The sequence below is a fragment of the Colletotrichum chrysophilum genome (genome assembly GCF_026319265.1).
Source record: "Colletotrichum chrysophilum strain AFK26 chromosome Unknown scaffold_108, whole genome shotgun sequence".
NCBI classification, from domain to species: Eukaryota; Fungi; Ascomycota; class Sordariomycetes; order Glomerellales; family Glomerellaceae; genus Colletotrichum; species Colletotrichum chrysophilum.
The window spans coordinates 26,360-49,293 of NW_026517395.1; the positions used below are offsets into that span (position 1 = coordinate 26,360).

The window sequence follows — 22,934 nt, forward strand, 5'->3', positions numbered from 1 at the left end:
GCTCTGTTGAGTGAGCAGTGTTGCGAGTGTCTTGGGGACGCTGAGACGAACTAGAAGCTTCTCCGCTTATTAAGTACTTCTGGAAGACGTCGTCGGGGTCAAAGATGAAGCTAGGACGATGGAGCGAAGACAGGGCCAGGTCTGAGCGTCGAGGGCGGCGACTGCTTTGGGATGCTTCTGTGTTCGGGGTCAGACATGTGTAACATGACATGCGAGCCACAAGAAGACCAAGAGACATTGGGATCGGGGTCGCGTTGTCCTCATCCCACTCTGGGTGTCGCCGTGGTGTGGAGAAGTACTCCAATCAAATGTGTTTGGCCATCTCACTGGACACAGTCCGGAGATCCAGTGACAATGACTTCATTGTGTCCATCTCGCCGGCTGCCCACTTTTCGATTTCACCAGGAACTTGCGTGACGCTTGCGGATGCTTTCCACTGGGCCCAAGTCACTTGGGTCTCATAGTTGATAGCGAAGCCGTTGGATCGAGAGCCTTTGTAGGACGGGAGTCTCACCTTATTATACCTACTTAGGCAGGCTGCGGGTAGGTTCGAGGATTGGCCTCTGGTGCAGCCTCTATTGGCTGCCAAGAACAAGGGAGGCAACAGTTGTGGCGTCGACAAAAGCTAATGGAGAATTCGAACGACAACAGGCATATCGATATTGATATTGCAACTTTTCAACCAGCAACACTGAATAGAATGGCACCTTCCTCTCAGTACCTTCACTACCTAGTGGTCTAGACCGTTCAGCCGTTTCCGTTAGCCGAGGTGGGGCCGGCACACAGTCGACCCTGGGCAGGGAGGTTTCCCTGCTAACACCCACGACCGACTGATGCTTTGTTGCACTGGGCCGTTTCCATCCCGGCCATGTCTAAGGTACCTACCTACCTGCCTAGCGACTAATAGCACCTGGCCGGCCACAGCACCAGCCCAGCTCCCGCTTCGCGAACCTTCAATTCTTCCCTCTCGACGGTCTTTTCTGGAAATTCTGACCTTTGCGACAGAGCCTCTCCTCCCCCTCTCCCACTCAGGCTCGCCCGTGCAGAGGGTTCAATTACTCCACTGACCCTTTGCGCCGCCAATTACGCTCTCAGAGACGACCTCCAGTTCCCGTGCCTGCGCTTCGAGTCGGCGGTGCAGATGATGTCTTCGACGCGCAGCGACGCGCCCGAAGTGCGCGAGTCCATCGAGGCCAAGGTTACCAACGATGTTGAGATGACCGACGCACCCGCCGCCGCCGCCACCTCGGCCGACACCCCTCCCATGCCCGTCGATTCCACTGCTGTTCCCGCGAAACCGGACGCTTCCGACAAAATGGATGTCGACGCCGACGCCGACGCCGATGCCGATGCAGATGCCGACGTGGATGCTGATGCCGACGGTGAAGCGGACGCTGATGCCGATGCACCTGGAGAAGTCGACGTCGACGTCGATGCAGACGCAGACGCTGATGCCGACGCAGATGGAGACGCCGATGCCGATGCCGACGCTGACGGAGACCCTGACGACGGTGGTGCTTCTCCAGCAGAGTCTGAGCCTGGCGATCTCTTGGACATCATCCAAACCCTCAACACATATCTCAGCAACTATAAGGACGATGAGTATGTGTCGCACCGAATCGTGCCAATTGCGCTTCTTGCTGACATATGGTTCGTAGTGGGGAGTGGTGGGCCGCCAGCTTCCAGCGTATCCCGAATAAACGCCAGCTCCCTGACTATTTCGAAATCATCGAGAACCCCATAGCCTTCAGCACCATTCGCGTAAGTCTTGCCCAACAACAAATTGTACAATCATTCAAGTTGAGAAACTAACCTGTAACAGCACAAAATAAGTAAAAAGCAGTACAATGACTTCTCCGAGTTCGTCCGTGACGTTGCCCAGATCTGTCACAATGCTCAAGTGTACAACCGACCTTCGTCTGCCATCTTCAAGGGCGCTACTGTAATCAGGGATCTTCTTAAGCAAGAGCTGCAGAAGCTCGTGAACAAGGGTACCATACAGCCAGCGGAAGCCGAGCTGCCGGATCTGGGAGAGCTACCGCCTGCCGAAGAATCCTCCCCAGAGGCTGAGTCCGAAGAAGAGGAAGAAGAGGAGGAGGAGGAAGAGGAGGAAGACGAAGATGACGACGACGACTCTGACGATGATGGGAGAGGGCGTCGCAATAGGAAGCGGGGGAGAGCATCATTCGGCAGACGCCAGACTGGCGAGGCCAGAGAGGAGGACGAGCATAAGAAACGCGGCCGCCCTCCCAAGGTTCTCACGCCCCTCGAGGCTCGTATACACAACGTCATCAAGGGCCTTCGCAAAGTCAAGTCAGACGACGGTGACCTGCTCATCGGTCCCTTTGAGAAGCTGCCCGACAAGACCATGAACCCAGACTACTACCAGGTTATCAAGGACCCCATTGCGCTGGATAACATAAAACGCAAGGCCAAGAGGAAGAAGTACCCGACCGTTGACAGTGTCCTCAAGGACATTGACCTCATGTTCAACAACGCCAAACACTACAACGAGGAAGGAAGTGAAATTTTCGAGGCTGCCGTAGAGCTGCAGAAGCAGGCCCACGGACTGGTAGCGCAGGAGAAGGCCAGACCCGATGATGAGTTCCGAGACGAGGACGGCAAACTGCCGTTGGCTGAGATTCAATACAACGGCCAATCGTGGAAAGTTGGTAAGTTGCGTCCAGTAACCCCCGGTAGCATGGTAAGTGGCCCTGATTAACAATTGTTCTAGGTGACTGGGTACACATTCGCAACGTCAACGACATGGCCAAGCCCATTGTCGCTCAGATTTTCCGCACCTGGCAAGATCGTGCCGGCCAGCGGTGGATCAATGCTTGCTGGTACTACCGTCCCGAACAGACGGTCCACCGATACGAGAAGCACTTCTTCGAGAACGAAGTGGCCAAGACGGGCCAGTATCGTGACCACCAGATCGAAGAGGTTCTCGACCGATGCTTCGTCATGTTTGTGACGCGCTTCAACAAGGGGCGGCCTCGCGGTCTGCCACATGACAAGGAGGTGTATGTGTGTGAGTCTCGCTACAACGAACAGACGTGCCGCTTCAACAAGATCAAGACGTGGGCCAGCTGCGTGCCGGACGAGGTGCGGGAAAAGGATTACGAGATGGATTTGTTTGACCAGCCACGGCGGCTCAAGAAGGTGCCCAGCCCGATCAAGCACCTGCTGCAAGCCGACGCGAAAGAGACGGACGAGCTGCCGAAGCCGACATGGGGAGCTCCAAACGCACCGCCTATTATCGGCGCCGTGCACCGTCGACCCCGGGAATCGAACGTAAGTCGTGATGTGTTTGCTGTTTCTTTGCTATTTCTGTCCACGGTCCATCCACACTCTGCAGGCCTGGTCTGGCTGGGACTGCTTGGCCTTCGGCCATTCTCACTCCCAGCCGCGCCGCCTTACCTGACCCTAGTACCGCCCAAGTGAATCTTGTTGCATGAGCTGTAACCCGTGCCCCAACACCTCTTCTCTCTCTCTCTCTCACACACACACACACACACACAACTTCTGCGTCGTCTTATCCAGTGCAAGCCGATAAAAAGAGCGGCGCAAAGGCGATGGTTCAGCAGCGGCAGTACCCTGCATCCCGTCTCCAAGCCCCGGCTTCCTGCCCCCGTCACTCGTTTGCTCACCCTCACTCGCCCTTCACACTCACCTTTCCACCTCTTTTTCTCTTCATTTCCCCCCCTCGCCCTCTCTCTCCGCAGACGTTGCATGTCTGCCTTGCTGTGGTGGCTTTTTTACCAAGACCAAGCCGGGTACTAACAAACATTCCTTGGGATGTAGGAGTCCCCTCCACCTGAACCAACACCATCGCCGCCTCCCATGAGTCAGGAGGCTGCTCGACGCCCATCGGTGCTCCAGGCAATGCGACAAACGCCCAGCGACATGTCGATGAACAACCCGCCAACGCCGTACGGACACGGAATGGGCGCGGCGCCGTCGCCGTCGCCGGCCATGTACGGGCAGCAATACACGCCTCAACACGCGTCGGCTTCGCCTGTCGCGTTGCCTCATCAGACACCAGTGCCGCTGCCCCAGATTCCTCCTCACCAGGCGTCTCACTCTCCGCAACAGCCCATCCGTCCCATGTACCAGCAGCAGGGATACGTGCCAAGCCCCTTCCAGCATCAGCAACAGCACCCACAGCATCCACAGCACCATCCCCACCAGTTTCAGCAACAGCAGCAGCAGCAACAGCACCTTCCACCACAGCAGCACCACCAGCCGCCGCCGCCGCACTACCCGCAGGCCCAAGCGCCCCCCGTGGCACAGCACGGACACGGACACCACCAGATGCATCCACAAATGATGACAGCAAACTCTTTGGGCCCAACGACGTTCAATCACCACCAGATGCAGCCTCACCCAACTGCAGCCCGCACCCCCATGGCGTCTGCACCCAATGCCATGCCGCCAAACAACGCCTACAACCCCCCGCGCCCTCCCGAGGTTTTTGTCCTGCCCGACCACATCAACGACCAAATTCCCGAGGAGGTGCGCAGCCAGTACAACAGGGACGAGAACGGCAGAATCATTTTCTTCACCACACCGCCCGCCGCGCGCCCCGAACATGGCCTTGCGCCGGACCACGCAAACACGGGCCATAGCCTCGCCTACCTTGCCAAGAGCAACCCGGAATGGCTGTCGGAGCGTGCGAGCAAGGCAAAGGCCTTCTCCGTTGTCAAGCAGAAGGAGCTGAAGACCAAGATGGTCATTGACGAGATCACCAAGGGCAAGACGCAGGAGGAGCTGCATGACTGGGCGAGCGACGCATGGGCTCTGTATTGGAAGAGCCATGCCCAGGAAACGATGCGCATGCGCGAGGATGGCGACCTGGATGGACACGACCAGATGGTGAGGGAGCAGCATGCAGTCAAGGTCAAGTCCAGAAGGGAGCGTGAGGAGGAGGCCGATAGGGCCGAAGAGGCCAAGAAGGCCAGCTATCTCGAGGGCATCTACTCGGCCCACACCAGCATGCGTTCCTCCAAGCCACGTGGTGTCTGAACGGACAGGTCACCAAGACGTCGCTCTAATGGATGCTACGTGTCCGCGCTGCAGGAGGCGGTGGACCAAGATGCGTAGAGCTTTAGCTTTCTCTGGGTAGACAGACGGGAGGAGTTTTTGGTGGGTGATTCAGCTTGTTGTGATACCTTTTGGTTTGGAGTTTTACGGAAACCATTACGGCTCGGTGTGTCGACATGGAACCGATGGGGTCCCTATGGTTATTGTACATCATAATGCTAAGAATTGAAGACGCAGAGAAACGTTCCTTCCAGTCACGACAGCGTCAAGGTTTTGTGCCATGAAAAGCTTGTCAAGTGCCCAAACAAATACCACACACACACACACACCTTTGATGATGATTATTGATGACGGTCGAGTTCGTCCCCAGTACCCCTGTTCCTGTCTGCTGTTTCGATGCTCAAGTCGAAGGGCAGACGGAAACATTCTAGACATGCAACATTGTCATTAGGTGGGTAGCTCGGTAGAGACAAAGATAAGATTTAGTGGCGACCAACTGGCCAGGGGAGAATGAGAGCTGTCCAGTGCCTGCTTCCAGGATCGAGGTCGTGGTGTCGGGTCAGGAACCTCGCCCCACAAGTCCAGGTCCTAAGTTCGCTGTCGACGGGACGTCCAGGCACTAAGAATCGCTGCGAGGCCCTGCCGGGGGCGCCGCCCGACCACGCACAAAGCGCAGTTGCCAGCCCAGAGAGGGTCTAGTGCAGATCTGATTCGCCCACTCGAGACGCTCCAGCCACTGAGTGCGGTGCAGGGTGACTCTGACAGCGAGACGTGGATGCGCTGGACCTTTTTCTCCCACCTTTTTCTCCCAAACACCCTCAGGCCGAATGTGGGAACCGCTGGGGGGCAACTTCCTGCGGCACACTCACGGGACGCTAAGTGAGCCTCAAGCGCGGCTAAACCACCATTTGCTGACGTTCTTGACTTGCCTTCTTCACCTTCTTCTTTCACCTCTCTTTTTCGCCTCCCGCCCTCGTCTACAAAAACCACCCGCAGTCACCTCCGAAAACATCATCCCTTTCTAGAGGAACCCGACTTCTGTCCCGAAACACCAAATCCGTCTTATTTTGGCGTGGTCGCGTCTTCGTTTCCTTGCTTTCCGTTGACTTACCCCCCACCTTGCCTTCTTTCTATAGTTCAGGCAACGAGGCAAGACCAAGCAAGGTTGGCATCTCTCAGATTCCATCCAAGTTGTCTTCACTTTTTCTCGCATACGTCGCAGACTACCAATACGAGCAACCTTCTCCTGCCAGGGACTATCTACATACAATTCATCGTCTAGCACAACTCACCCGGGTCTCTCGCCACTCAACCGTCTTTCTCCGAAGAAAATTGACGAATTTTGCTTTCCCGATACCACAGCGGTACATGCTTATCAAAGCCTGCATTCGATAATTTCGTATAAGGCACGATGGCGTCCACAAGCTCTCGCAGAAAGCCACGACAGAGACGGCCACCTGCTAATTCTGATATCACGAATTTGAGTTCCCAGTGCCTCACTACTACTACCACTTCAGAGAAACCCTGTCTTGGCGATTTTTCAAAGATATTTTCTCTTTTAAACCACCATCAGAACCCCGCCTCTCCTACGGATAACGATAACTCTTGTGCTCAGCAACCTGCGCCCAGTCAAAGCATCTCTCCAAGCTCACGCCTCCTGTACATCCCAGACTCCGTTGTCAGAGACATCATGGGTGGGAAGGTTCCCAAGCTTAAGAGCAAGGCTGGCGGCCAGAACGCTCCTAACGCCACTTCTCCCCTACTATCCCCCCCAATGTCTGCAACTTCAAGCGACTCGGACTCAGTCTCGTCTCGTGGGGATTTCGATCCGGTCGACATGGAGCTGGATCTGAACGGGGGTGCTGGTCTGTCAGACGTCACCACGCCGCCCGCCACACCTCCTCCCAAGGCCACCTCTGTGTCTGCTGGAGATCTTCTCTTCGAAAGGCACACCGCACACAGGCTTCCCGTCTCTTTCGAGGAGTCTTTTTCGAACCGCCTTGCGCACCAGTTTGTGTCGCACGATCAACAATTCCAACAAATGTGTGCCAAGCTCGACGGCAAAGTGTCTCACGACAGAGTGTACATCTTTGTCGACGGCTCCAACATCAGCACCAGCTTCTACCAGGACCTCAAGAAGAAGTTTGGAATGCGTCACAATGAGCCGCTCCCCGGTTGCCTCGACATCGTCAAACTGCATGAGATATTGCAGCGAGACAGACATGTCATGGCCTCCCACATCGTTGGCTCCAAGGCTCCCGGCAAGGCTGAGGCTCAGTACTTCTTTGATGCCGAGGAGATTGGCTACCAGAAGACCATTCTTCCTCGAATCCCCAAAGATGGCAAGAAGCCGTTCTCGAATACGTCTGATTCTGACGACATATATTCGAGACGCCGTGAACCCATGCAGGAGCATCAGGTTGATGAAAACCTTCAGCACTTGATGATCAACTGCGCCGTCGACAACATCAACAACAAAGGTGTCATCATCCTCGTCACTGGGGACGGCAACTCGAACGAGTCCGGTACCTCTGACGGCTTCCCCGCTCACGTTGTACGTTGCCTATCGTTGGGTTGGGCTGTTGAAGTGTACTCTTTCAAGTCGGCGTGCTCCGAGGTCTGGACCCAGCCGGAGCTTCTCAACAATAAAGAGTGGGCTGGCCGTGTCTCTGTCCACTATCTGGACAGCTATTTGCACGACCTGTGCAAGCCTTCTTTCGAGAAGCAACTGTCGGAGGTTGCTGCGAAGCATGCCACTCGGGCGTCTTGTCGCCCTACACCCATGACTCTGAAGCGGATGACGCCGATCGCTGAGGATAAGGTCGCCTCCCCTTATTCTCACGCCGCTCACCTTGACAACGACTGGAGGACTCCTTCCCCCAAAAAGGCAAAGTTCACCGGCCCGGTGACGTCTGAGTATCAGTCGGTGACAGCTACCAAGTCGCACACAACGTCCGATTACCAAACGCTTTTGCAGAGTGCCAGCACCTTTGGCGACATCAAGACCACCTGTGCTTCCACAAACGGTTTTGTGGGCGGTTGCTTCGGCTCGTTCCAACAGTACTCAGCCATCTCTGGTGCCAAGGTGTAATCAAACTACAACCCATGGCAACCGTATGCTCGCCGAAAGGTGCACCGGAATCGCCCTCTTTTGAATAGGTAGCCCGTCGACCTCGTGCGTCGATGGGATCTGGGATATGCACTTGGCGGTAGCCTGCTAGACATTGGTATGTCTCGCAGGAATGGATATGAATTGGGAATGCAAGCGGCGAAGCGGCCCGACTTTGGAACGCTGACTTTTGCCTTCTCTTCCTCGACTCGAGAATCTACCGGCTGGCATCACAAGGATGGGGGCATGGAATAAGGCCCTCGTGCACTTTGACACTACCGATGATTGCTTACTTGGACGAGAGGCAAACAGCAACAACCGCTATAACAACAACAAACACAATTTCGTTTTGAGTTCTTACTTGGCTATGCTACTTATTACGGCATACGCATCCATGGACGATCTTAGCTTTCTGGGTTTATGTCTGTGTTGTCTTTTCTTTTACTAGCATTTGGGTTTTCTGTGTTCTCTGAGAGATTTTGCGAGTCTGTTGCGTCTCTCTTCCTGGTTCTCTTTCGCTTCTGGTTCATGTTTAGCATGGTTTGGCACGGGTTTCTTCTTTATTTACTTGCCGCATCAGCGTTGTTTGTTTCCTTTCATGGGAAAAATGTTCAAGACAACAAGCCTTGATTACGACTCGGGACGTTTGATATGGTTAGGGAAAAGAGATACCCCCTCTCTGATTTGGTTGCCTTGTGGTTTTGTTCTTAGACGGCAGTTAGGCAAAGGGTGTACATACATGGTATCTGGACATGAGAGATGTAACAGCACGGATTGCGGCGTCCCAGGGAATTACATCGAGGGATAGGATAAGCTGAGAAGCATAAAATGCTAGGCAAAAAATTCTCGGATTACCAGAGGCTGAACCGAAGCATTCCATGTTTCGGCGCTCAGCTCACAGAAATACAACAATACCAAACCGACTTGGCGGCATCACAGCCTCGGTCACACAAACTCACTGTCCCATCTATCTCATGAGTGACCTCTTGCTTTCCACACCGTCATCACAAATATCCAGCGCCCTACGGTATCATTCAGCTACAGCCAGCACACTCATAGCCACCAAAGCAGGCTATATAGATGTTTGACCCTACATCGCCAGCTTCGAAGCCCACCTCCACCATCACTCCCATAATTGCCAGCCCTTCCACAAAAAAACAAAAAAAAAAGGGGGGGCGGGGAGGGGGGGGGGGGGGGAGAAAAGAAAAGGATTGCCGATTTTCTTTTTTTTTAGTCACGCTTTCTCACTCGGGTAGCCCAAGTCGCGCGCCGCCGTGAGGTGCCTGCAAGCGAAAGGGGGGGGGGAGGAGGCGGATGGCGAACGAGCACCTTCACATGCACATCTCACAGAAAATCTTTACCTGCGGGCAAGAAGAAGGAAATGTAGTTTACACCCAGAATGGCGTCTCAACATTGGTATCGAAGATGCGCAGCAGAAAATAGTGTGACAACAAATTGGACATAACCCACATCTCGCGGCTTCCCGGCCTACATGAACTAGCGCCCCGTGTACGTTTAATATTGTGAATCCAACGGCTTAAACTTGCAATGATAACATCCGTAAGGCTGCCAAATATTTCAACCTTTCCTACCGGCGCCGGCTTGAGGCATCTCTTGGGTATACCGAGCCATCACCTAGGAAGAATCGTGAAACGATAGAATTGTGGTATCTTGAAGGGGAGGGAAGGCGATCAAAAATCATCAGTTGTTTGGCTGTAAGTTTGGCTGTAAAAGGTTGTAGGTTGAAGGTGTTCGAGCGTTATCCAGGACCGGTGACTCCCTCCTCGCGTATCGAAGTCATGCCACCTTTGCTGCCGCCTTCTAGCAGCGGTTTGCTCGGTGGAGGCATGGTATTGTGACCCTTGGATACACTTGTAGCAGGCGTCGCGTTGCCTGAGGATCCATCACTAGGCCGAGCAGGTGTGCTGCTACTGGCTTTTACCTCGTTCTGTAGCTGGGAAGAATGATTCGGGGAGTTCGACTTCTTGCACAGCGCGTCCGCGTTCGTGTTTGCGCCTCCTCTAGAGGAATTGCGTGGAGACACGCGTCCAACCTATTCCTCATTAATATCGTGGCCCTCCGGTCGTGAGTCTGCCACTGATGGCTCGGCACTTCTCACCTGCTTCGCCCAGCGTAGACCACAGCTGTTGCACAAATCTCGTTGGCCGCTCGGGCCGCGTCGCCACTCAGGGGTATTGCGGGTGTGACAGTTGGCACAGTCGCGAACGACGTTGCCTACACCCTTCCTCCGCTTCCTCTTCTTCTTGTTGGAGAGCAGGCCGCCAAGCTCTTCTGCAAGGATTCTGTTGACCTTTTCCATTTGACGTAGCTCGAACTGCCAGCTGGAGCACTTTGTGGTCCTCAGCTCATCAAAGATATTATCGTCTGCGGCTAGAGCAGCATCTTGGTTGCCTGGAACGGTGTTGCCACCAGACGTAGATGTTGGACCAGTCTTTTGCAAGTCTGTTGTCTGCATAGTTTGTGCTTGGGACGATGACTTGACGCTTCCTGGCGGTGTTGCTGCTGGTGCGATAGCCCTTGACGATGCTTTCAAAAGCTTGGTTTGAGCCAACAAAAATGTCGGCTTCTGCCCCAAGGATGCATCTCCGGGGTACAGGGTTGTATGTGCCTGGAGAACCTGGCCCCTGTTGTTGTGAACCTCGTGTTTGCAGGTAACGATCTTACCCCTTCTGGCCTTTTCGATAGCACGACCGAACTCGGCACGGCTCTCGCGACGCATGAGCTCTTGCATGCTGGTGCCCACCAAATCGCTTGGGTGCTTGTCGAGTAGAGATCGAATGTTGGAGGACACAAACAAGAACATGCCGGATACCGAAATCTTTGTCCACAGCTCACTATCGCCAATGCCGCCATGAGCCTCTAAATCTCGCCGGCTGAGAGCGAACACCGGTCGTTTCCTTCCAACCAGGATAATACACTTCCTGCCTTTGCCGTGTTCGAAGAAGAGCGAGCCGTGGCTCTCAAACCATGTGTAGCCGCTCTGTTTTCTTCTGATTCGGAAGACGATATTGACGGTATTGCCAGCGGTTGCGTCCTTCAGCTCGCGGGTTACAGGAACTATGTCAGAAGGATGACATATAGTCGACAACGCATTGCCGACCAACTCTGCCCCGTCATACTCCAGGACCTTCTTGCAAGAGGGCGACAAATACATGAAAAGCCCCTTCAAGGAAAGAACATGAACCACGTCATCCGTATTCTCCAGTAACATCTTGTCCCAGGATTGCTTATGCCAGTCGGACACTACACCCTTGGGGTTGAACTGTTGGAGAAGAGTCGACACGTCGTCGATTCCCAGTGTTTGTCCGTTCTCTGGCTCGACGTGGTTCGCTGTGGGTGGCGTCCAAATGTATTGGCCAATGTCGCTGTGCTTGTAATTGACCTTCACACCGCCATTTTCTTGGCCTTGGGCAATAGCATCGGGGCACTCGACCAGATCGATCTGGAAGCCGACGAAAAATCGTACCTCGTTTGGATCATCCCACGGGATCGGAATCATGGTAAGGAGGTTGAGGAAAGGCTTGCCACCCTTGCGGTAGTTGATCAAGCTCTGCTGGACCTCTCGACCCTCTGCGATTTTCTTCTTCAGGTTGTAGACGGAAGCATCGTCAACAAATTCTCTCTTAGAACCAGCCTCGACCTTGCCGTTGGGAGACTGGAGGAAGCGGCAATTCTGACCGACAATTTCATGACGGCTATAACCCGTCAAGTTCTGGAAGTTGTCGGATACGTAAATGATAGGGCAGTCGTTGAGTGAGACATCGCATACAACAAAGGCGCAAGACATGTCGACGGCGCCAAGGTGAATTTCGGGATTCTTTCTCGTCGCAACATACCATAATGCTCGCAGCATATCGAAGCCACTCTTGGAATAAACGTTCTTTTCCTTGCTTTCCGCGCGGGGTGTTTCGGGTCCCGCGGCTGGCGTAGTAGACGCGGTGGGAGGCGCAGCAGCCATTTGGCTTGTTGCCATGGATGAAGACCTGTGATTAGGTGACTGTGAAGAATTGTTGGTCGAATTCGACATTTCCCTAGATATAGAAGACGGCGTCTGCGTCGGCCCAGTTGCGGTTGATCCGAAGTTCACGGTCTGAGAATTTGGCCGAACATTGGTGTTGCCGTTGTTGTCGTTGTCCGGCTGCGTTTGATATTGCTGGTTCATGTTCATAAGGTCGTCGTCGGTAGAAGCCATCTCTAGCGGCGTGTCGAGAGCGCTCTGAGGCGCCTTTACCGGAGTATCACCCCCCGCCATATCCATTGACATGTCATTCGAGTTAGTGTTGAGGGGGCTTGGAAAGTTGTTCGCCATCGAAGTCTGGCCGTACATGCCCATGCTGGTAGTCGTCGGCATTGAGGGAACCTGCATACCAAAGGAGTTGGGCGGCATCATCGAATTCATCATGTCAGGCGAGAAAGTGGTGAAGGCATTTGTTGGAGACATCTGCAGTGATTCGGTACCTGGGTATCCGTCCATCGCGCCGGGTATTGAGATGTTGCCGGGTACGTTGTTGCCCATGCCTACTGCGTTGCCCGACATGCCGCTGTCCAAAGCTGTGTCCACGCCGCTGCTCATCTGCCCGGCTATGTTGACGAACTCGCCGTTCATGGCCGGGTTCTGGAAAGGATAGTTGACGAGTTGATTGTCACTGGCGCCGAACTCCATCATTGACATGCGTCGATCAGAGCCTCCGTTTTGGCCGGACTGATTCTGGGATATGAAGGGTTGGTGTGAATGATGTATACTGCGACGGCGTTGAAGTTCGTGGTGGTTGGAATTGATGATATCGTCCAGGGAATCGCCTCCGCCCATCATGTTCATGTCGTGGCCATGTCCGTGGCCCTGGCTCATGTGCTGAAATCCATGGCTTCCGGGTTGGCCCTGCTGCTGCATCAGATGCTGCTGTGAATGCTGCGACATCTGTCGCTGCAGCTCCTGGGGAGTGAGCTGTGCGTAGTAGGCCTCCATGGCGAGTGCATCTGTGTTTGCCACCCCCAAGATGGATATCGCAGAGTGCTGATTATCTCGCGGCTTCGGTGTGGGGCTTAAGATCGTGAGTCGTCAAGGCTTCGCGGGTGAGTTTAGCCTCCGCCTTGTACTTTTCTCTCCCGAGGCGCCGGCTCAAATGGTGCCACCTGTGCATGCGGTCGGGAAAGCGTAACGGCGTCAGCAGGGCAGCTTCGTCGAGGCGAGAGACTGGAGAATGGTATTACGGATGACGAGGGCGAGGTCGGAATGAACGAGGTCGTCGGGGAGGGAGAGAAAACGCAGTCTGCTGGCGAAAGACGTCGTTCACATGGGTCGTGGTTGAGGTTTCGGGGGCCGATGATGGCGGCAGTAATGCGGTGCAGCAAATTCTAGCCGGTCGGAGTGGAAAATCGAATGGAAGTGGTGGGGGCGGGTGTGAATGTTTCGTTGGCGCGGTCAATGATCGGGCTCTCGAGGTTTCGGAGGCCGTCGGTGGTGGAAAGTCGCGGAGAATCTGGGATGGGATGCTGCGGGGAGAAGAGATGGAGTTGTTAGCAGCAGTTGTGGTGGTGGTTGTGGTCGTAAAGGAGGGGGGTTTGGTTTGGGGGCGGCACCAAAGTCGATGGGCCGCCCATGGTAATACCTACCACCCACGGGAGGTACAGTACCTAAGGTAGCGAGCGCTGCGTGGTCCACGCCCACCGGGGATTGGAGGCCGGGAAAGCCACAGAGACAGAGGCCTTGGGATTACGCAGTACGAGAGGTTCCCGGTTAACGGGCTTCCAGTGAGAAGCAAGTGAGGAGCTTGGGGCGCAAGGCCGTAAGAAGACAAGGAACGTCTGATGTCTGTCTAGGTACGGATGGATACCTTACCTAGCCTAGCCCTTCGGCACCGGGCATTGATTTTTTTGACTTTTATTTATATCCAACACGGGCTCTGGTTCGTTCGTTGCTGCAAGTAATAAACGGACATTGGATCAGGCACCGTCGACTGCGGGCGGCATTGGATTTTGTGTTGGAGCCCAAGTCTTGCTTGTATTCTACTGAGGCGTGATGAGCACTGGATTGGATGCCTCGGCCGCGACGCCTTGGGGTGCAATCCCCCGGTCGAGTCACATCCATCGGCGCTGCAAGACATGGCATGGCATGGCATGGCATGGTATAGCACGGCATGGCAACAGGGAAGCACGATGTACGAAAGCCATATCTTGGAGCACAAGTAAGGAGACTTTGACCCGGTGCGGAATGTCGACGGCTTGCGATATCAACGCCCTTGGTTTACATTGCCTTAAGGCACCTACGGCAAGGTGTAGCTGGCTGGCTGGCTGCCCTGCTTCGGAGAGGGCCATCCATGGGCGGTCCGAGACCCCCACTTCGCCTGTCCAAATCCAGCACCATCACGGCAACTGCCAACATGCGTGAGGAATCAACGCCCCCCGAATAGGTGTGTCCCGCAAGACATGGCCTGAGTCTCTGAACTGCCCGCGCTACCTTACCTTACCTTACCTTACCTTACCTTACCTTACCTCACCTTAGGTACGCTGCGCTGCAAGGTAGCCTGTGCCTGGGGCTTATTATTAGGTGTCTTTCAAAGAGCAAGCGGAGCCAGCATTTCCCAAACCTTGGACATGGTTCTCCCATTGCCACCGAGGCGACACATAACTAGCCGAAACCGCTGAGAGTAGGGGTTCCCCTACAACTACTACGGATACTGTGGCTTAGCTAATAAAGAAAGGCAGTAGTACACTTTGGCACGCCAGAAAATCCATTTCGTCATACAAGTAGGCCTTCCAAAACTTCAGACCTTGGCCGCACCGCACAGCAAGAAACATGCAGCATCCAGCCCCGGCTGGCCGGCGACAGACCGTTGGTCCCACCCATGATCCATCCCACCGCGCTTGGTGCTGTGCGGCGTAGGTAAGGTACTTTCCTACCCTTCCCTTCCCTTCTCCCTTCATCTCTCAGCCCGCCCTCTTCCCCTTACAAGAACCAGACAAAGTGCGATGCAATTCCCTCATTGCCATCTCCATCGATGATCGGTTTCTGCCGCCATTCTGCAAGTTCCCTTTCCCTCAACTTCCGGTGGCCTGCAGGCCTACTTCGTCCTTCTTCCAGCCCATCCATCACAGGTAGTAGATATCGGTTGTCCTACCTTGGCTAAACAGGACCGTTAGTTACCCCCCAGCACCCACATACCTACCTGGCGTCCCATCTGCCTTTCCCGTCCGTCGCATTCTGCACTACCCAGTTCCGTACGGATACCCGTACCACAACTAACATTCCACCGTTTTCCCATCCCACACTCGCGATCTGCCCGTCCTCGAGTTGCCGGACTGATCGCTAACTACCTGACTCGCAACAGCCTCTCCGGCAGCCTTCTCGTCTCAGCCGCCTTCCAATGTACTCGTTTCTCCTCACCCCTCCCCTTGCCGTACCCAGCCTTAGCAACCCACCCAGTTGGCCCAGTTCTCACTTTACCACCCAAATCCTATGAACAGCCATGCGTAAACCCGACCATCAGGGATTTACGACAGCCACACATATCACGAGACAAAGAGGATTGCGCTGTGGTGTGTGTACGTGTGAGTGCGAGTGTAAGTAAGTATGTGTGTGCGTGCGTGTGTGTGTGTCTATGTGTGCCTGCCCCGCGCCTTTTCCCATGCGCCAGCCAGCTAGCCCTCTCTCGCCATGTGACGAGCCGAATAAGGCCCCTGAAGAAGCGAAGATCAACATACCCATCATCCGCTAGCTGTGCTGTCTCCTAGATTGGGTTCCTGTCCGATCTACACCGTCTCTTGTCATCGAGATGTGCCTCTGCAACGTACGGAAGGTAATGCCACGTACCGTCCACCTATCAGTCATGTGCAAAGACGATGTGCAACCCCTTCCGCTCCCTTGCACAATTCCTCATCTCAACCGCGAGCCAAACGGAATGGCAGAAGCGTCCAGCGGGAGCTTCCTGCACCTTTTTGTTCGTTCTTTCCTTTTGGTTGGTCCGCCGTCTCTCTGAAACGCTTGTGATGAGAGAAGCCTTGCCAGCAGCAGCTCTCGGGAGGAGCACCACCCCTTAGGCGCACCAAACGGACGTGCATCGATAGCACCCGAGCTGCCTTATCATCCCTTTGCCTGAAGAGAGAAAAAAAGACCCAGCTATCCGGGCATGCCCACGAGGTGCCATCGCCTGGAGGCACTAGGAGAAGAGACGAGAGGGAAGGCCCCCGCGCGGCTGAACCCCTGGAGCTATGCTACGCGGCCATCGCGATGACATAGATGGGTCCCCGCGAGCTCGATGGTGTCTCTTGTGCGACTAGCTACCATTTATCGACGTGCCTGCCATCGTCACACCAGATCCCCATCCTCGAAATCCCATCCCCGTGATCGATGCAAGGTCGTGTCACACCAAGCACAAATCCTCCCCTTCCCCCCGTCCTGTAGACATAAAGGAGCGACGGACTTGCACTCCTCCAATGTCCCCTCCCTCGAAGGCCCCGATGGCGGTTGGACCTGTCAGTGTCAAACCAGACAGCTGGGCCGCCCCGTGCCTTATCGGAAAGAAAAGAACCAAGAAAAAGGGTTTAGAAACGATATGAGAACGAAGGTAAGAAAGAAAAAAAGAAAAAGAAAAAAAAAAAAGGAAAGAAGCTCGGCGGGTGGCTGTATCCGTAGCTGCTGTGCTGGCTTGACTGAGCGCGCCTGTGTGCAACCGTGACTATGGGTGAGACTGAGACTTGAGCCAAAGACGTCAATACCCCACCCCTTCCTCCCCTGCAGCAGAGAACATGGCAATTCCATTTGCCCATCTTTTTGCAAGTCAGGTTTCCCGCCTCCTTGTTCCCAGATGTCTCCAGCCAGCCAATCAATCACTCTTCATCTTTCCCATACAAGCCCACAAAATACTAGTAAGACAGGACATCCGGTGAACTCGGACAGGAAGCAAGTGACTCTCGAAATCTTATCCGAAGCCAGACATGCCATTATCCCTTATTTCACATCGATGGACAGCCGGGTGGATGAATGGTGGCTCGTCTGCAATCGGTCCGGCATCAGGAGCATCTCAGCTGTATGGCTGAACAGGCTCATCATTCCTCACCTAGTTGCAATGCAAGACGAGTCCGACATTACTGAGCAGATTTCCTGCCACCTCCTCGGCGTGTTGTTTGAGACCAGAATTCTACCAGCTGCCGCCGCTTCGGGCGCCGCATTCCCGACTTTGGCAGCGTCGGGTGGCAGCTTCATCACATCACAGCACTGTTTCCTCGAAGCCGCGTTTCACGTCAAACACAGTAGCATGGCCGGACCCCATGTTGCTGCTCCGTTCCGCGCACACAATCAGATTTGCATATTGGCAGTGCTTCATCATATCGGATTGAATTTCTATCTGCAAAACAACCTCTCCTTTATATCATCGTATCGGCGTCACAGTGCGCCACCATCGGGCGGCGGCGAGAAAACGAAGGAACGGCCCAGACCGGCCTTCTTGCGCACACATTTTCATCCTCCAAGAATATCTCGGCTCTTGACGCCTCTTTCTCCCATGTTAGTTTTGTGTGGCTCGACATATTCAAAGTCCAAAACTGTTGCTGCGGAGAGGGTCTTTTCTTCGTGCCTGTGGTATCATCTCAACATCCATCTAGTACAACAACCCCCAACTCCATTTTCCACGGAATTCTGAGCCTCGTGTGTGCTACTTCAACCGTAGTCAAGCCACTAGAAGTTCTACGAGAAGTAGGCCGTAATCGTACGTTGGGCCTCGGGTGAGAACTGCTGGAGCAGGGGTGCGGGGTTCACGCCCGCCGCGGAGAGGAGCGCCTTGATAGCCGTGACAACGCGGCTGGCCGTTTGCCCCTGAAGGGTGTCTGCTTCCAATGCCTGAGCGGTGAAAACGAAAACCTTACCGGCTTGGCCCATAACCGCGGGATGTTGCCTAAAAGTAATTGTGTTAGCGACTGCCCAGATTTCATGTATGTTCATCACTTACTGGTCAATGAGCTCAGCCAAGTAGGCATACGCATACGGCGCCGCTTCTTCGTCGTTGGTAACTGGCAGAGTCTCAATCCACTGAGTCACGATGCCATTGGGATCCTGGACAGAACTAGCGTTGTAGTGTAGAATTTTGGCGATAGCGGCACAAGCGTTCTCCGTGGCGTACACGTTGTCTTCGCTGCGCGCGTCGGGAACTTGCGTGACCTGGAAGAGAAAAGGCATGGCGCCGCCCAGGAATTGAGCCCAGGGAGCACCGCCACGGTGAGCAGCCACACCGATACCATACGCAGCGGCCTGGCGGATAGCCGGTGATGAGTCCCTGCAGCCGTCAACAAGAGGTTGAGTAATGTAGTTGGCGTAGCGCTGGCTTTCGGGCCCGCAGTATTCCAAAACGTCGTCCATAATGCAAAGACCCCACTGGCGTTGCGTCGGGTCATCTGACTTGAGGAAGCCTTCGTAGGTGCTGATTAGGCGCTCCCAGGCAGGGAGGAAGGCGGATCCGTGGTTCTTGAAGATGGCGTGGAAAGCCTTGTTCATGTCTGAAAGGAGCGTCTGGTCATCCTCAATGGCCAACAGAACATCGTCAGCTTCATCTTCTGCGTCCTCAGCAGTCGCACCCTCCTTGTCTTCAGCGCGCTGAGCGACACGGTCCTTGTAATCCTCAATGGCGGAGTGAACTGAGTCAATGAACCGAGAGAGGTGATCGGTTGTCAGACAGCCCTTGCCAACTACCTCAACCGACTCGTAGAAGCACTGGTACATTTCGGCCAGAGTATCGATAGCAGGCTCGGCGGTCAACACCTCAAGAAGCTTGTCGACAGTGGCAGCCCACAATCCGCTGAGTTCTGGGGAAGGACTTCCATACGTCTTCTTGTAAGAGCTGAGGAGCTGGGGTACCAACTTGGCAGAGATGAACCTGACCGGGTCATGGAAGAAGAAAGCCAGGCCTGGGAGAGCAATCTTCTCCATGATCTGTGCGACGTAAGGGGCAAAGCTGCCCTCGAGTACCTGGGCGTAGACAACCAATAGCTCAATGGCCATATTCTTGTCCTCCATAGTGCTAGTACGGATACCGATCATCTTGCCCTTGAGGGGAACAAGCTCCCATCCATCCTCTTGTTGGATCTGCTCGACCTGGTCATCGTCGTCCAGAAGCTGAATGTCGGCCTTCGCACTGGCCAACTCGAGAAGAGGAGGCATAACGTTGGGCAGGAAGGGCAGGAACTCTTGTCCAAGAACTCTGCACATGCGACCCCAGCAGTGCATCAGGTACTGAGCTTGCGGGTCATCAGAGTCGGTAATGTTAGCCTGAATGTTCGCGAGCAGGTGAACCAGCGTCATGGCATCCTGGCCGAGTCTCTCCTTGCCAACAGCCAGAGCGATCAAGGTAGCACACTCCATAGCCTTGGCGCGAAGAAGGCGGAATTCCTTCTCGTTCTCCGTCTGCAGGACATTCACCAACAGGGGCATGAGCGTGTCGTAATACTTTGAGAAAGCGGCCTCCGCGGCATCAGCAATGGTCGCAATGGTCGACAAAGCCTGCTCCTGGACGTATCGCTTCTCATTCTGCAGGAGCTGGAAGAGATGAGAAAGCAGCTCATCCAAGTAGGGCTCCAGGATGGACTTCTCGGCCTCCTCACAGAAGTTGACCAGAGCCGCAGCAGCATGAGACTTAACGCGGGCCTCGGGGGAGTCGAGGACGGGGATGATTGCCTTGAGAACGCGGTCGTAGTAGTCCGTTTGCATCTTCGGCGCGAAGTCCGTGCTCATTTGACCCAAGGCATTGCATCCAGCCCAGCGCACACGGGGATGGGGATCCTTGAGCGCAGGAACAACAAGATCGAGGACCTGGCTAAGCTCCCCAATCATGAGCTCTCTGCAGCCCTCAGAGATGGCGGAAATCGCCATGAGAGCCGCATGCCTATCTCTCCAAGCCATAGAGGTCATCATTCTAGGAAGCCAGTTAAAGGTCGGGGCGAGGATTGTCTGTCCGCCAAGCTTGTTGGCCAGTCGGTCCATGCATTGCTCTCCAGCAACGTGGTTTTGGTCGCTCTCCTCTTGGTCAAGCTAGAATTCGTTAATAGGTAAGCGCAAAGGCTGGAAAACAGGAGCAGCTCACATCATCAGACGCCAGCCATTCAGCAGCATCGTCATCATCTTCGCCCAGGTCGGTCATCAAACTCAGGCACTGGGTGATCATGTCGTTCGTGTATGTGGGGTCCTTGCGGCAAAGAGATGGCGCGTAATCGGCGAAAGTGGCCATCAGCTCCAGGGCGTTCTGGCGGCAAAGGTTGTCGAGCTCCTTATCCTGAATAACAGAGACGGCGAACTGTACCAAGTTATGGAACAAAGGCTTGAACATCTTCGGCGCAGTCTCGGCCATATCGATGAGGGCGACGAGGGCGCCGCTGAGGTCTTCAGAGTCATGGCTGTCCTTGATCGGGGGCAGGATGTTGAGGACGTCGGGGATGAGAGGGTAAAACTTGGGCTGTGCCTTCTTGCCCAGGTTTCTGAAGAAGGCGGCAAAGGCCTCCATGGCAGCCAGGCGTACCTTTTCCACTGTCAGTTCGTGTTCTGCATGGTGGGCGCCAGGGTCCGTCATACCTGAACAGAGTCATCCTTGAAGCCCTTCTGAAAGGCTCCGATAACGTTGTCCTCGTGTTGCTTTTCGATGACACCGGGGGTGGTTGAGAAGACGCGGAAAGCAGTCTCGCGCTTCTCGGCGTCGGGGGCTATGCTAAGCTGGAAGAGACCTCCAAGGAGTTCGGGCCAGGAATCGTCTGCCATGATGTTAGACGCAAGTTCAATCCCAAGCGCGGGGCTTCTCGCGTGCGTCTGAGGTGAGTGGAGTGTGAGGTGAAGGACGTACTGTTCTCGGTGTATTGCCTCGCTACCTCAGCGACAGCGTCGCTGATTTTATTTCGTACGGCACGTTGGAAGTCCCCTCCCAAACTCTCGAGAAGCTTCTGGCGGATGACGGCAGCCTGGTCCTTGGACAAGGAAAAGAACATATCGACGAGCTCGCCGCGCTCATTTTTGCGGCTCTTGGAGGCGATTCTTCGGAAAATAACGGCAGCGAAAGAACGTGTCTGTTGTGGTGATGAAATTAGCCAAATGTCGCGTCGCGAGGGGCAGAAGAGGGGCAGGGATGGAGAGTGTGTGAGGGGAGCCCAGATGCGAGAAGGAAACATACCGAAGCATCAGCACCGATTTGAATCTGCTCAGCCAGGCCCATCAACAGGACCTCGGGACGGGTGGTCGTCCAGTTGTTTTGCAGATGCTCCTCCGCTTGCGTACGGACAGAGTTCTCAGGGCTCTGCAGAGCTTGCAGGAGCTGTCCCAACTCCTGGTGGACGTCTGGCGGCAACATGGACATGATTGCGACCGGTGGCAGTGGTAAATGCTATCGAGTCGAAGGAAGTTTTTCGATGTTGAAAATGACCAGCCCCAAGACCAAGACAGTCGGGGCGGTGGAAGGTGGACAGAACCGCGCGAAGGGCGATGTGGGGAGGCTCGGAGGGATAAGAGTTGGCGTGTGTTTGGCTCTGGAGGGGGGTGCGTCTCTCGCTCGCTCTGGCTCGGTGGTTTTTTTTTTTTTTTAACCTTGTCTTTTGGCGGTTGTCTCTTGAGAGCGCCAAAGTAAGCGAGCGCGCGTCGGAAGGCGGAATAGAAGGTGGACAGTAAATTTGCGGGTGAGTACAGTCAACTACTGGATGCAGCGACTGGCGACAATGAGCATGGTATGCGTTGCGGGTGGTAGAGAGGGAAGGAGTGGTTTTGGTGGCTCAAAACAAAGGAACTCGTCACAACAAAAAGATATGAAGTGAGGCAGTAATGCCCACGATGGTTGAAGGGACTGGAGCCGGGTCTTTGGAGGGGGAAAGCAACACAAAAATGACATGGAATAATTTTGCGCGGGGCTGTTGGGTGGTGGAGCAAGATGCGCTGCTGCCCGCCCGCACACGCCACACCTCTTGAGTCCCTCTGCTCCACTTGCTGAACGGCCGGCCCATGGTGCCTTACCATTACTTTCCTTGCGAGTGCCCTCCGTGCTTCCCTACCTAAGGTACTAGATATGTTGCATACGCTACCTTATTACATAAGGCACATCTAGGTACGCTCTTAACCCAGGAACTCACGGTTGAAGGTAGGTAGGTAAGTACCTAAAGTAGGTAAGTAGACAGGCAAGCAGGCAAGGACCAAGCTGGCAAGCTGGGAAGGGAGTCCAACCCGACACGCCTCAGGTCCCGTCGGGTCGTGGATCGGTCTGCAGGCTGGCTGGCGGCAGCCCATGTTTCCATTCAATACCTACTTGACTGGTTGCTCCCAAAGGTCTGAAATTGTTAGTGGGTTGAACTTTTGACTGGCTGTCAATGCATGTGAATGTTACCCAGTATTGCCCGGGTACTTTCCGCCGGTAATTAGATATCAAATCCCGTTGTAAATAGTTCATTGTTGGCTAATGAGACAGAGCAGCAAACAATGGTGAGTTATTGACCAGCCTGTCTCGTTCTGGGGGACAATCTTACCGGCACGTCCGTGGTATGCCACAGGATGCCAAACATGGTGATGGGCGTAGCACGACAGCTGCCATACCTACCTACCTACCTACCTACCTTGGGTAAGGTACGCAGGCAGAGCCCACTCGCTGGGTAGCAATCAAATGCCCAACAAACAGGTTTACACTAATTTGTATTATTAGGACAATCGGTTCTCACAATGCCTTGGGACTTTGCGAAGCCCTGATGATTGTGCAGCCCGGTCCTCGGGCATGTCCTGAATTTGCATCCTGCGTGCCTACCTATCACCTAT

General features: G+C 54.6%; 5 protein-coding genes across 5 annotated transcripts; 3 read left to right on the forward strand and 2 right to left on the reverse strand.

Annotated features, from left to right (window-relative positions):
* Nucleotides 1–868: 868 nt before the first annotated feature.
* On the forward strand, nt 869–3,424 carry COL26b_010267 (uncharacterized protein; the record flags this gene model as incomplete). The annotated part of the gene is made up of 6 exons (XM_053182974.1): nt 869–877; nt 1,109–1,602; nt 1,659–1,761; nt 1,823–2,672; nt 2,735–3,294; nt 3,359–3,424. 6 exons carry the CDS (start codon nt 869–871, stop codon nt 3,422–3,424), a joined length of 2,082 nt encoding a protein of 693 aa, XP_053033045.1.
* A 482-nt stretch (nt 3,425–3,906) lies between these two features.
* Nucleotides 3,907–5,025, forward strand: COL26b_010268 (uncharacterized protein; the record flags this gene model as incomplete). The annotated part of the gene is made up of 2 exons (XM_053182975.1): nt 3,907–4,128; nt 4,192–5,025. 2 exons carry the CDS (start codon nt 3,907–3,909, stop codon nt 5,023–5,025), a joined length of 1,056 nt encoding a protein of 351 aa, XP_053033046.1.
* A 1,708-nt stretch (nt 5,026–6,733) lies between these two features.
* On the forward strand, nt 6,734–8,134 carry COL26b_010269 (uncharacterized protein; the record flags this gene model as incomplete). Its single annotated transcript, XM_053182976.1, has 1 exon — nt 6,734–8,134. One exon carries the CDS (start codon nt 6,734–6,736, stop codon nt 8,132–8,134), a length of 1,401 nt encoding a protein of 466 aa, XP_053033047.1.
* A 2,071-nt stretch (nt 8,135–10,205) lies between these two features.
* Nucleotides 10,206–13,139, reverse strand: COL26b_010270 (uncharacterized protein; the record flags this gene model as incomplete). The annotated part of the gene is made up of 1 exon (XM_053182977.1): nt 10,206–13,139. The coding sequence occupies one exon, from the start codon at nt 13,137–13,139 to the stop codon at nt 10,206–10,208; it is 2,934 nt and encodes a 977-aa protein (XP_053033048.1).
* Nucleotides 13,140–17,855: 4,716 nt separating this feature from the next.
* Nucleotides 17,856–21,498, reverse strand: COL26b_010271 (uncharacterized protein; the record flags this gene model as incomplete). Its single annotated transcript, XM_053182978.1, has 6 exons — nt 17,856–18,063; nt 18,118–20,189; nt 20,242–20,673; nt 20,727–20,902; nt 20,992–21,211; nt 21,316–21,498. The coding sequence occupies 6 exons, from the start codon at nt 21,496–21,498 to the stop codon at nt 17,856–17,858; spliced, it is 3,291 nt and encodes a 1,096-aa protein (XP_053033049.1).
* Nucleotides 21,499–22,934: the final 1,436 nt, after the last annotated feature.